General features: G+C 40.8%; 1 protein-coding gene across 1 annotated transcript; it reads right to left on the bottom strand.

Annotated features, from left to right (window-relative positions):
- Positions 1 to 100: 100 nt before the first annotated feature.
- On the bottom strand, positions 101 to 10,771 carry LOC148083939 (voltage-dependent calcium channel gamma-4 subunit-like). Its single transcript, XM_087787192.1, has 6 exons — positions 10,681 to 10,771; positions 10,371 to 10,580; positions 6,990 to 7,244; positions 6,434 to 6,517; positions 4,931 to 5,071; positions 101 to 4,834 (listed from the first exon to the last, which is right to left on the bottom strand). The coding sequence occupies exons 2-6, from the start codon at positions 10,399 to 10,401 to the stop codon at positions 3,999 to 4,001; spliced, it is 1,347 nt and encodes a 448-aa protein (XP_087643318.1). The 5' UTR covers positions 10,402 to 10,580; positions 10,681 to 10,771; the 3' UTR covers positions 101 to 3,998.
- Positions 10,772 to 11,355: the final 584 nt, after the last annotated feature.

Here is an 11,355-nt window from a genome sequence, read left to right as displayed (position 1 = left end):
AGACTATTACCTAAATGAAGGACTTCTGCCTGAGAGAGAAAAACAAGTACCCATAGAAATTGATTAAAAATGTTAGTAGGAGACAAAGAACCACAACACATTTCAAATAGAACTTTATTGAATATAACTTTATATATATATTTATATATGTATGTATGTATGTATGTATGTATATATATATATTTTATGCTGTCAGTTAGCATCAGGAAAATGTTTTGTATTGCTTCCACATCACCCAAATCTTCCTGCTCAACTCCTTCAAACCAATCTCTGGCACAAGCCAGACGTTTTCAGCAAAATAAAATAAAAATTTTGCCATCTCTGACTTCACAGTAAGTAACCACAATATGGAGATATCAAAGAAAAGTCAGTCTGATTATATTCACGCGTACAAAAATCACATTTTCTGCCAGTTTGTTAACTGTCCTCCTGAAAACCCTAGACTGAATAATTCACCACATAGAAACATCGAAACAGACAACAAACAGCTCACTTTCCCAGATGTTCTGCCAAATGTGAAGCCTTCACAGATCCAAGATACTCTAAAACAGTAACACGTTATTGATACATACAGCACCGAAAATAAATAGATAAATATAAACTCTAAAAATAGCTCACAGTCGAACACCAATAAGAACTTTAAAAAACACTAGTTATTAGGCTACGTTGGTCATGTTTAGGGGAGAAGGGCAGTTTTTAACTGTAATATACATCTGTGTTGAAGTACAGAAGAAACAGAAATAATCACACAAACGATTGGATTTGAGGCACAAAAGCAGTCGTGGAGATGTTTCCAAGAGCAAAAACTATAAAGGCCCATAAGTGTTTTGTAATAAGGAGAAAAGATATTGCAGGAGAGAAAGTGGAGGCTCTACTCCAAGTCTCTGGGAGTCGACTCTTCTCAACCTATCTGAGGAAGACTCTGGTCACAGATCTTGATTTCTAAAAGTCTTTCCATCTCATCCACCATCCAGGCTGTTGTGTTTTAAGAGGAATATAGTCTAATTTTCAGCAAAAAATCATCCCAATTTTATTAAAGATAAAAAAGGTTCATTTAATTTTACAATTTTAACTCTACCGTTAACAAACATTTACACTTTCTCTACCTCTTTGGTATTTAGGTAATAAATTCACAGTTGAACCTGCCAGCCATCAATATTTCTATCTATATTTCTACATATTCGTCCCATTGACCAGAAAACCAAGAAAAGTGAATAATTCTTTAACTACCATTCACCCCCTTCAACAGCAATTTTACTGGAGAACCTCCAGTGTGTGTTTTACTGCTCAAGCCAATCGTAGTGGATTAGGAATGATAGAGAAAACCATTTCAATAAGTTCATCCTGATACATTAACAATCCTCATAGAAACATAGAAAGTATGTATACCCTGCAGTTTATAGAATCACCAGCGACATTAAAACACTCATAGAAATACAATCTTGGGAAATAGTACATTTTGAGTTTGTGATGAAGATATGGCGTGTTCTCGCACGGCTGTACAGTCATTTGACTCCCAAAGCTCCACTCCTGGACAAACCTAACAGAATATATTTAGGAAGAATAAGGCTCTGATATAAACTGAGACTGTTTGAGCCACTTGAACAAATCTATGCTGTAGAAGAAAAAAAACATGTTAATGGGACAAAGTAGTGTCAGAGTATGCCTGCTCTAGTCTATATTTCACCGCGCTACGTTGTGGTCAAACTACTAGCATATGTTGACCCTAAAAATAACTCTCTAGCATCAACTTTTCTCTTTCTGTTGCTTCAAGAACAAGCGGCTCTCTTGAAAGTTTTAAAATTCTTGGGAAGTTTTTGCAAACTGGGAAGGCCCTGCTTTGTGCCGCTCTTGTTCCAAGTCTGGTAGAAAAGTGGCTTGGATAACTTTCAGAGGGAACGCATTCTAACCAATAACAGTTCCATCAGGACACACTTCTCTGAGCATCAGTGTGTTGTGTGTTGAACTGATAACTGGGTAAAAACAGTTTATTTAGAAGGAATGAACACATTAGTTTAGTTAAAGTGACAATAGTTAACATTTTGACATGGTTGTTATTTTTTTTTCACATTTCATGTAATGATTTGTTTAATTTTGAACAACCATGACTCATGTAGTAGATGTCTATAATGGCTCATTTTAACAATGAGTTGTGCACTACACTACTTTGTCCGTTGACTCACCTGAAGAGTCTGTGTCATGTGACCAGCAAACTGCTTCATAGTAAGAGACTATTTTTACATGAAGTACTGAGAGACTTTTTAAAGTGACCAGAAGAAAAAACATAACTCCATTTTACACAAAAAAATTACATGCAGAAAATGAAAACACTAAAAGAAGAATTTACGAGATATCAGTAACACAACTCTAGACACTAGGAAACACCACTTTAAAAAATAAAAGGTTGAGCCTTTAATGAGTATGACTGTGTAAAGTCTAGAATAGAGTGTCAGGGCTGGATAAAAAGGTTGTTCTGGTGTCTGTAAAACATTGTCTAGGTTGAGCTGAATGAGGAAAAATAAACCAAAAACATGCGGCAGTTGTTCGTTCTACTGCCTTTCACTTGCCACCATCAGACAGCATTTAATACACGTAAGCACTTTTTTAAAGTTCTTCACATCTAATATTAAGATTCGTAACAGGAACGTATTCAGTTGGAAAAAACAAAAACTACAACACGCTCGACTGGATTGTTATAAACACTATCAAGATAAATAATCACTATCCACAATGTGCTTTTTTAAGTAAGGAGGTTAGTGTGATACGATGGCTAATGTTTTTTTTCCCCACTGTGGTAAGATATTGATCAGGTCGTATCTTGATCTCCAACCCCTGAGTGTAACCTAAACGGACCCCCACCCTGTCAATATTTGCAGCCCTTTGTGGAAGGTCCCAGCAGCAGCCGCCCTGAAGTCGCCTTAATAAAGTCATAATCAGTCATGCCAACCTGTCAACCTGCATGATGTATAGACTGAACAAGTTGGATTCATGTTCACGTATTTTGAGAGATTTTGACAGGTATTTAGGTTGTTCTTTTGGGTCTTATCTGCCCATGTAGGTATTAATGTAAAAAATTGAATAAACCCGTTCATGTGTACGTCAACATAATGAACGTCAGTTCATCTGGTTAGATTTCCTTGAGTTACAATAGGATCTATCAGGGAACACATAGAGTGACATTATGAAAAATGTCACTTAAATGTATATTTAAAAGAATTCGCATCTTGCTTACAATCATGAAATTCTTTATGTGTTCTACTTGACTTAAACATTTGACCTTTGCCCAATCACAATGAGGCAGGTGAGATCTAACTTTAATATCAGAGCCACTACAGTGAGTATTATATGGGAGTTTTAACTAATAATCGAACAAAAAGAAGCATCATTGTTTAAGAAAACACTCCTAGGACATCCGTGGTTTTAAAAGCAAGTCACTGAACTGTCTAGAGTTCTAGGAAGACGTTACACATGTCACCTGAGGCGCTTCATCAGTTTCTAGAGATCACCTCCTACAAAGTCCAGATGACTCACTTGAGAACCACAGATAGCCATGACCTGGATGAACCAGAAACCTACACTATGACACAAAGTATATCAAGTATCAACTTTTCCCCCCCTAAGCTTTGAGTTTGATAAGTCTTGTGTATTCTTTATTTTAGTGAGAATAGTCTGTTTGCCGGTCTTAAAATATTAATGGTAAAAGCTCAGGTCCGAGGGTCATAGCTAATTCCACCATTTGTGTTGTTTTTGTCACCATCTTTCAAGTTTAATTAAAGATGTTCCTCTAAAATTTTAAATACCGAAAGCGTGCTTGAATTCTCTTTTAACACCTAAAGGCAGAAGATTCCAAGGTTGGAATGACTGATTCCGATAATGGCAGTTAGTCACGACAGACTTAGGGTCAGGAATACTGCTGATGTATCTCCCACTCAAATGTCAGCCCTCCTATCAAACACAGATATGACCCCTTGTCCAATACCTTTACCATATGTAAGGTTCTAAACCGGCGTGGTCTTCCTGTTAAGGGTATCCGAGTTGCTATCCCTGTCCCGTTTTGCCGTCAGCCGGTCCAGGGTTCCTACATTTCCTCGCTCCCTCTCCATAGTTGCTGTGGATATCGGGGCTTGCTGGGTCGGAGCTGTGGCCGCTGATGATGTATTCAACGGTGCGGCATTCTGGGCGGCCGCCGCTGCCGCCAGGTTGGACTTGGAGTGTGAAGGAAGGGTACCACTCCCGATCCCTGCTGCGCCTCCTCCAGAGCTGCCGCTGGAATCTTTCGGGAAGTAGTTGTGGAGCTGATACAGTGTCGCGCGGTCGACGGTTCCGTAGAGAGGAGGGGCCCCACCACCGAGGCTGCCCAGCTTTGAGTCCCTAGACAGCGTGTACATGGAGATGTCTCCAGCACCTCCACTCCCTCCGCTACTCGTGTGGTGAGGGTTGGGCAGGGTGGCCACGGAGAAAGGCGGTGCGGACGGCGGAAGGCTGAAGGTCTTAGAGGCGCCGATCGGTGAGGTCTCTTGGGAATGAGGCGGGTCGGTGGAATGCGAGCTGGAACGAGAGCGCCTCCTGAATCTGTAGCTGGGGAGCCGCAGCATGGCGTGAGTAGTGCTCTTGAAAAGGTCGGTGCGGGACCGGCAACGCAACTCTTTGTTCTTCTCGATGTAGATGTTGACTGCAAGAACGCCGACCATCTCAGCCAAGATGAAAGACAAACCTCCAAAGTAAAAAGACCAGCCGTAGGAGTAGTGCCATTTTTTATCCTCGTCTTTTTTGGGCGAGATATCGCTCAGAGCTGCAGAGATGTACACGATCACTCCGATGATGTTGCTAAGGCCTGACAAAGCACAATGTAAGGATTAGAGAAACTCTTATTTTGTGTGAACATCCATCTTTTTTTTATGTATAATCCTGAAGAATGTGTAATGCATACCTGCAGCAACGAAGAGAATCCCTCCACCAAGAATGATGTTTCGTTTGCTCTTATAGAAGCCGCTTGAAGCAACACAAATCCCACCAAGCAAGAGCAGGATTGCACTGAGGATTGGGAAGATGCTGGAAGCTCGAACCACACCTGAAATAACATTCCTGAGTCAGAGCTGCTTCATTTGAGAAAAATATATTATGTTTGTTGATAATGTCACAGATACACAGATTTCATCTTCCCTAAAATATATTACAGCTACTAAATATTGGTTGGTTGTCTTTGATGTTGTACTCCAGAGACTCCTTATCTTCGCTCTTGTGATCAACATTTCTATATTTTAAAGATTAAAATAAAGTTTGTGTTTGTAGCAAATCTAAAATAGCCGGTTTTTTTTACCAAGCGGTTGGACTGTCCCCAAGTTCGAGGTTCAATTTCTTAACATCATTGTCTCGGGGTGCTGAGCTATTTAGCCAAATAAATTAGCATTCGGAAATATAGAACCAGTAGAGTGTAAAAGTGTGATCCCTGTGGCAAGTAGATTTTCCTGAAGTTTTGGGAAAGGCAACATTTCTAGTAGCTCTCTCAAACCTGTATCCCTTGAAGTGGCCCTTTTCTGGCTCTGCTGGGGGACCAGAAGCTTAACCCTGATCCACTGAAAATGTATTTGTTCCCAGAGATTTAAAAGCTTGTCAAAGAGCTTGTTGTCTGGATTTTTCCATAAAGTTTCCCGAAGTAGCCCTCAAGACACTCAGTCAAGTCAGAGAATGCCTCTGCCTGCTATAATCTTCGTTCAGCACTCAATGAATCTGCATCCTGTCCAGGGTGTCACCAGCCTCTCGCCAATAGAAACTGGCTTAGACTCCAGCCCAGTGTTTAAAAAGTTTTTTTTTCCAACATTCCCTGCATAAGAAAAGCATTGTGTCTGTGGAGAACACAAACAAAAGCTCTTAGTCGTCCATGTTGAATAGTGGTAGACATGGAAGTTCAAGAAGACAACTCTTGTTCTCCCCCACAGAAATGTATATCTTTATATAAGATATGGATGGAACTAGTGTGAGAAGGTTCTGGGTAGAAAGATCTCAGTGGAGGCAGGATGTGTAACCTGCAGCTGAAAATAATCCATTAGTGAAGGTTGTTCTTTCAATCCTTCAGTGGAAAATAAAGCTTTCTGCACACCCCCAGACTCACCACCTCATGCACCTGGACCTTTTTTTTTTTTTTTTTCCTCCACACAAACACACACTCCAAGAACACTTTAAATCTGACATCCAAGCATTGACGTCCGCCCACTTCCCCCCTTCTGTCCTCAGTGTGTGCGCAAGAAATGTGTTTGGATGGATGTGTTTGTACACTGAGCACATGTAAAATCAAGGAGACTTTTGCTGTCCTTCATTTCTCCACTGTGTGTGTGTGTATATATGTGTGTGTGTGTGTGTGTGTGTGTGTGTGTGTGTGTGTGTGTGTGTGTGTGTGTGTGTGTGTGTGTGTGTGTGTGTGTGTGTAACTTACGCAGCAGATACTCTGCAGCATCTTGATCATAGTCGGCGTCGTCAGGGAAATGATTGATCTGGGAACAAACACCTTGCTTCAAACCTGGGAGAAAGAAAGTGAGGATGAAATAAGATGGAGTCACGACAGAAACAGAAATTAGGAAGAGAAATACAAGTTTTTCCTCTTCAAAAAAATCTGTCACTGCTTTCAAATCTGGTGACATGTCAATGTTGTCGGAAGCAATCAGGAGGAGTCTTTGTGTGTGTAGAAGTTTCACGTTCTTGTGTGAGAAAATCAAGTCATGCTTTGCTACCAATTTTATTTTGTGAATCATTTTTGTTTTGCATCTTTACAACAGAAGATTTTTTCTAAAATACATCCCATAATATTTTCAGGGCCTGTTGGATACAGTACAGGTCGTCCATATTTATGCATGTGTGCTGTGGTGTGTTATACGTGTACACATGTTGTATGTTCTTGTTGCAATCACCTACTTATGTCTGATCTTATTACCCTGATGAACAACACACACACACAGGCATACACACCGACACACACTAGCCACCAGCGCTACCTTCCAGACAGCAGATCCTCCACAGTCCAGAGTGGGTGAGGGCCCCGGGATCTTTCTTGTCCTTGTTGTTGTTGTTGTCCTCCTGCGTGGAGTTGGCGGTGCTGTTGCAGATAAAGGCCCGGGCGTACAGCCAGTAGTCGGTGCCGATCGCAACGGTCATCAGGGCGAAGGCTGCGAACGCCCCCATGGTGGTCAGCAGCACCTGGATGCCGCGCTCACACCAGACCAGAGCCGGTCGAGGAAGGAAACTAATCTCTGCCCAGGAGAAAGTAGAGCCATTACAAGAGGTGTTGAACAGCGTATCATGTTGAGGAGGAGATCAATAAATAAAAAAATATATAATCATGGCGATCAAGACGAAGAGGAGGAAATAGAATTCGGTCGCTCAGATGTTGACAGGAATGCAGACAGTGATGAGATATGAAGATGAAAAAGCTCCAGGAGACCAATTAAAACCACGAATATTAACTTGAAGTCTGCGAGGATCGATTTCAACAATCGATCATTTACAGTCAATTGATCTTAGACAGTGAGTTAGAAGCTGTATTGTTCTCTGGACATCTGCTGTGTTTCCATGGCAACACGAATACCCCCCCACCCCCAAAAAAAAGACCACTCTGACCCTGAACCTTTCTGCTAGAATATGCATAAGTTGGATCCCGTTTGTTCGCTAGTCCAGTGACGCAGATCTGTGTGACGACTGATGGCAGTACAGAACTCTGCAAACGCTGCTGTGCTGCCGTGATTACGAAGCAGTTATATTCAACTCATCCGGCTGTGTTTATTGTTGTGTGTCGCTGATTTTCTAAGACGAACACCACAAGTGTGACCAGCAGTAAAAGGGGCGAAACATAAGATGTGAAGGACTCACTGTGTATGTTGAGACACTGACCGTGTTGATTGAAACAAATTGATTCACGGAGGAATCATCTCAGGAGAAAATGTGTCTCCTGTGAACTCCTGCTTCGCACTTTTAAAGGAGAACTGCAACACATCCCATGCTACAAGCAGATGGATCATATTCTGACGGTCTTTTTTCACTAATAAAACCCGGAAGTCTGAAGAATATTTGCCTACTGCCAGGAATCTGAGCTGTTGATTGGACTTAAACAGAGAAGTGATCAGATCTGGTTTGTGTGTTTTGAGTCTAAAGAAGAAAACAAATCTTTTGAGTTATTCCTGAAGCACAGAGCTGTTCGCTGTTATATTTTTTATTGCACTTATTCACAAGCCGTCAATTATCTTCCTCTGAGGGTTTCTACCAAACACAAACTTAAATTACTTTTTATTGCTCACCGTTTACTCCTTTAAAGGTCGTACCTGACCGATGTTATCTGTACTCCATACATACTAAGCACCAACAGTTATAATAATATAAGTGGTTGGTGAATATAATAATATAGTTAAAGCTCAGGACTTTTCCATCCCTTAGCAAGACATCATCTTTCAGGTAAAATGTCCTACTTGTATTGTTATTACCACTGCCAAGGAGGTCATCTGTTTGCTCAAGAATTAATACAAAAGTGGAGAATCCAATAGTTGTTGTTGTTCTGTAGGTTTTTATTATTTTCCGTGATACAAGTGAGTGTGTTGTGCTAGCAAGTTACGTAACAATTCTGTCAGATGGCAGAAAATGAATAAATAAACATATTTATACTCAAACATTAGTAGCATTATGAAGGTATATCTAGGGTAATAATATTGTGGAAATCCAAATTAAGGTGTAAATGTTAGGTGGAAGTCTTCTTGAACTTTATTTAGAAGTGAGGACTACTATCCTTGACATCTTTTTGAGGATGATCACAACAAAAAACTTCCCAGTTACTGCGACAAATTAGGCAGCTATTTATTTAAGAACATGTGTTTGTGTTTAGCATTTTTTTAACATTAAGAAAAATGTTCAAGACTGGTTCCGTTTTCCCATGATTTAAAATAAGGCATCATTGACATACAGTATCCTGTAGCTAGACATGTTGATGTGTCATTGATGTATTTAATTTGAAGAAACAAATAATCCTGTGAAGTATTTGAACCCAAGAGATTGGTGTCAGAGCTCCTTACTGTGAACATGCTTGCATGACCTGGTGATATTTGAATTGAATACACAAATTTGACTGGTGCTGTAATGAATGACAAAATATTCCTTCTGGAACATACTTCTTGAACTCATTAAGAGATGTAGAGCTGTTTTGATATTTTGAGAATTTTGTGAGAGAGTGAGTCGTTTTCCCCTTCACCTCCCACGTATGCTTCACCTGATAAACCCAGACATCTCCTCCTTCTTTTATATCCAACCATTCCTGAATCTTGTCATGTGTGGCGAGAACATCAGAAGTCTGGTTGGGGAGGTGTGAACGCATCCCGATTCTCAGGTCTGCTCGGTTGGTTATTACATTGACACAATAACAGGAGGCGAAGCTTTCTAGACGAACGTTGCGTGAAGCAATTTTTCTCAATCGTCGTCTGGATTCTGACACTATCTTGGCTCCGCGTTAAACCAGAGCAAAACATGTGAGAATAAACTTTGTGGTCCAGCTCTGATGATAGAAGTCACTTCACAAAACCTCCTGTCTCTGTGGCAAAAACACACGTCTGTCTTTCATCATGACGATTTCAATTTTCTGTCTCCTATTTACCAGGAACTGACGGCATGACAACGAAACATTGGAAAAATTCACAAATAAAGCATTTAACATAATGTCAGTATGCTGGTGCTGTTTACACAGGAGTTGCTTAAGGTAGCTGTTTTCTGTGATAATGTTTTGAAGAGGTTTGATCTGAGTTTAGAATGACGATTTTGTATTTTGACAGGGGAAAATGTGTAATAAAATAAATACATAAATACATAAATAATAAATAAATAACTTGAAAAAAATTGAAATGTTAGAAAAGAAAAAAGCAAACATTGAAAGAAAATCAAATCACAATCTTATTTAGGAATAAAACATATTTAAAATTAAAAAGACGCTCAGACTAACAATGTTGGATCAATAATTGTTTTATCAATGAAAACTAACGATTGATTTTGGAAGATTTTAGGTATTTCAGGTTTCTGGTAAATATTGCCACAAAGTGTTTATAACTCAAAGAAATAAAACTAAAAGATTTAATCATAGACGCCCCTGAGCAATGGATTTGTTGTCAGCGGCCGTTTAAAAATGTATTTAATCGTCAGGAAAAAAAAACATGGTTTTCCAGTCAGATAGTTTGGATCTGGTCTGGTCGATGACAAGGACGAGGCTCAGTTGTTGCCATAGCGGCTGACCTCTGGACACATCGGTCCGCCTGTGTGTGTGTGTGTGTGTGAGAGAGTTTTGTCTGGGTGGATACAAGCTTGTTTGTGTCGCATCAATCCACAGACAGATTTTTTGTGAGTGTTACCTGAGGGCATACTCCTGGTCTTCGCCTCCATCTCCTCTGCTGGTGTCGGTGGTCAGCGAGGGTCACTCTGCAGCGTCTGACTTTCCTCCATCCACCACTTCTCCTTCACTTTCCCTCGCCTTCCTCCCTCTGTCTCTTATCTTCCTCGTCTTCGGTCCTTCAGCGAGAGGATGATTCCTCACGTCTCTGTGAATCGTCTCAGCAGTGGTCCTGAGGAGGAGACAGACGTGTGGGTGAGAGGGGACTTCAGAATGGTGATGAGGCTGACGAAGATGATGATGATGAAGGTAAAAAAAAATGATGTATGAACCTGAAGATGAATTCAATGCTTCCTGCTGCTGCTTTGCCTCTAGAGAGAGACAGATAGAGAGAGAGGGAGGGAGAGAGAGAGAGAGAGAGAACGAGAGAGAGACGAAGCAACAGAAGAGAACAGCGTGCTCTATTCCGTCACCATGGTAACAGAGGATTCTAAAGTCTATGATGGCAAGTGTGTGTGTGTGTGTGTGTGTGTGTGTTTTGTGGGAGTAGAGGATGCAACATCAGCTCAGTCTTTCTCAGATTAGCAAAAAGGAATCCATTAATTGTTGTCTTAAATGAATATGACGAACCAGCAAACATGTGAACACTAGGAGAGTTTAACACACACACACACACACTCTGCTTACACACCTACACAAGTGCACGGAAATCAATACATGCACACTGCAATCACAGAGATATAGGCGCTCGCACACACACACACACACACACACACACACACACACACACACACACACACACACACACACACACACACACACACACACACACACACACACACACACACACACACACACACACACACACACACACACACACACACACACACACACACACACACACACACACACACACACACACAGTCCACACATGTCCACCTACACATACACACATGTCCACCTACACATACAAGCAACCGCACCTACACACACCAGCATGCACACCT

Source organism: Callionymus lyra, chromosome 3 (assembly GCF_982586985.1).
Source record: "Callionymus lyra chromosome 3, fCalLyr1.hap1.1, whole genome shotgun sequence".
In the NCBI taxonomy this organism is placed as follows: domain Eukaryota; kingdom Metazoa; phylum Chordata; class Actinopteri; order Syngnathiformes; family Callionymidae; genus Callionymus; species Callionymus lyra.
The sequence above is the reverse complement of the archived record's forward strand: the minus strand, read 5'-3'. Positions and strand labels throughout refer to the sequence as shown.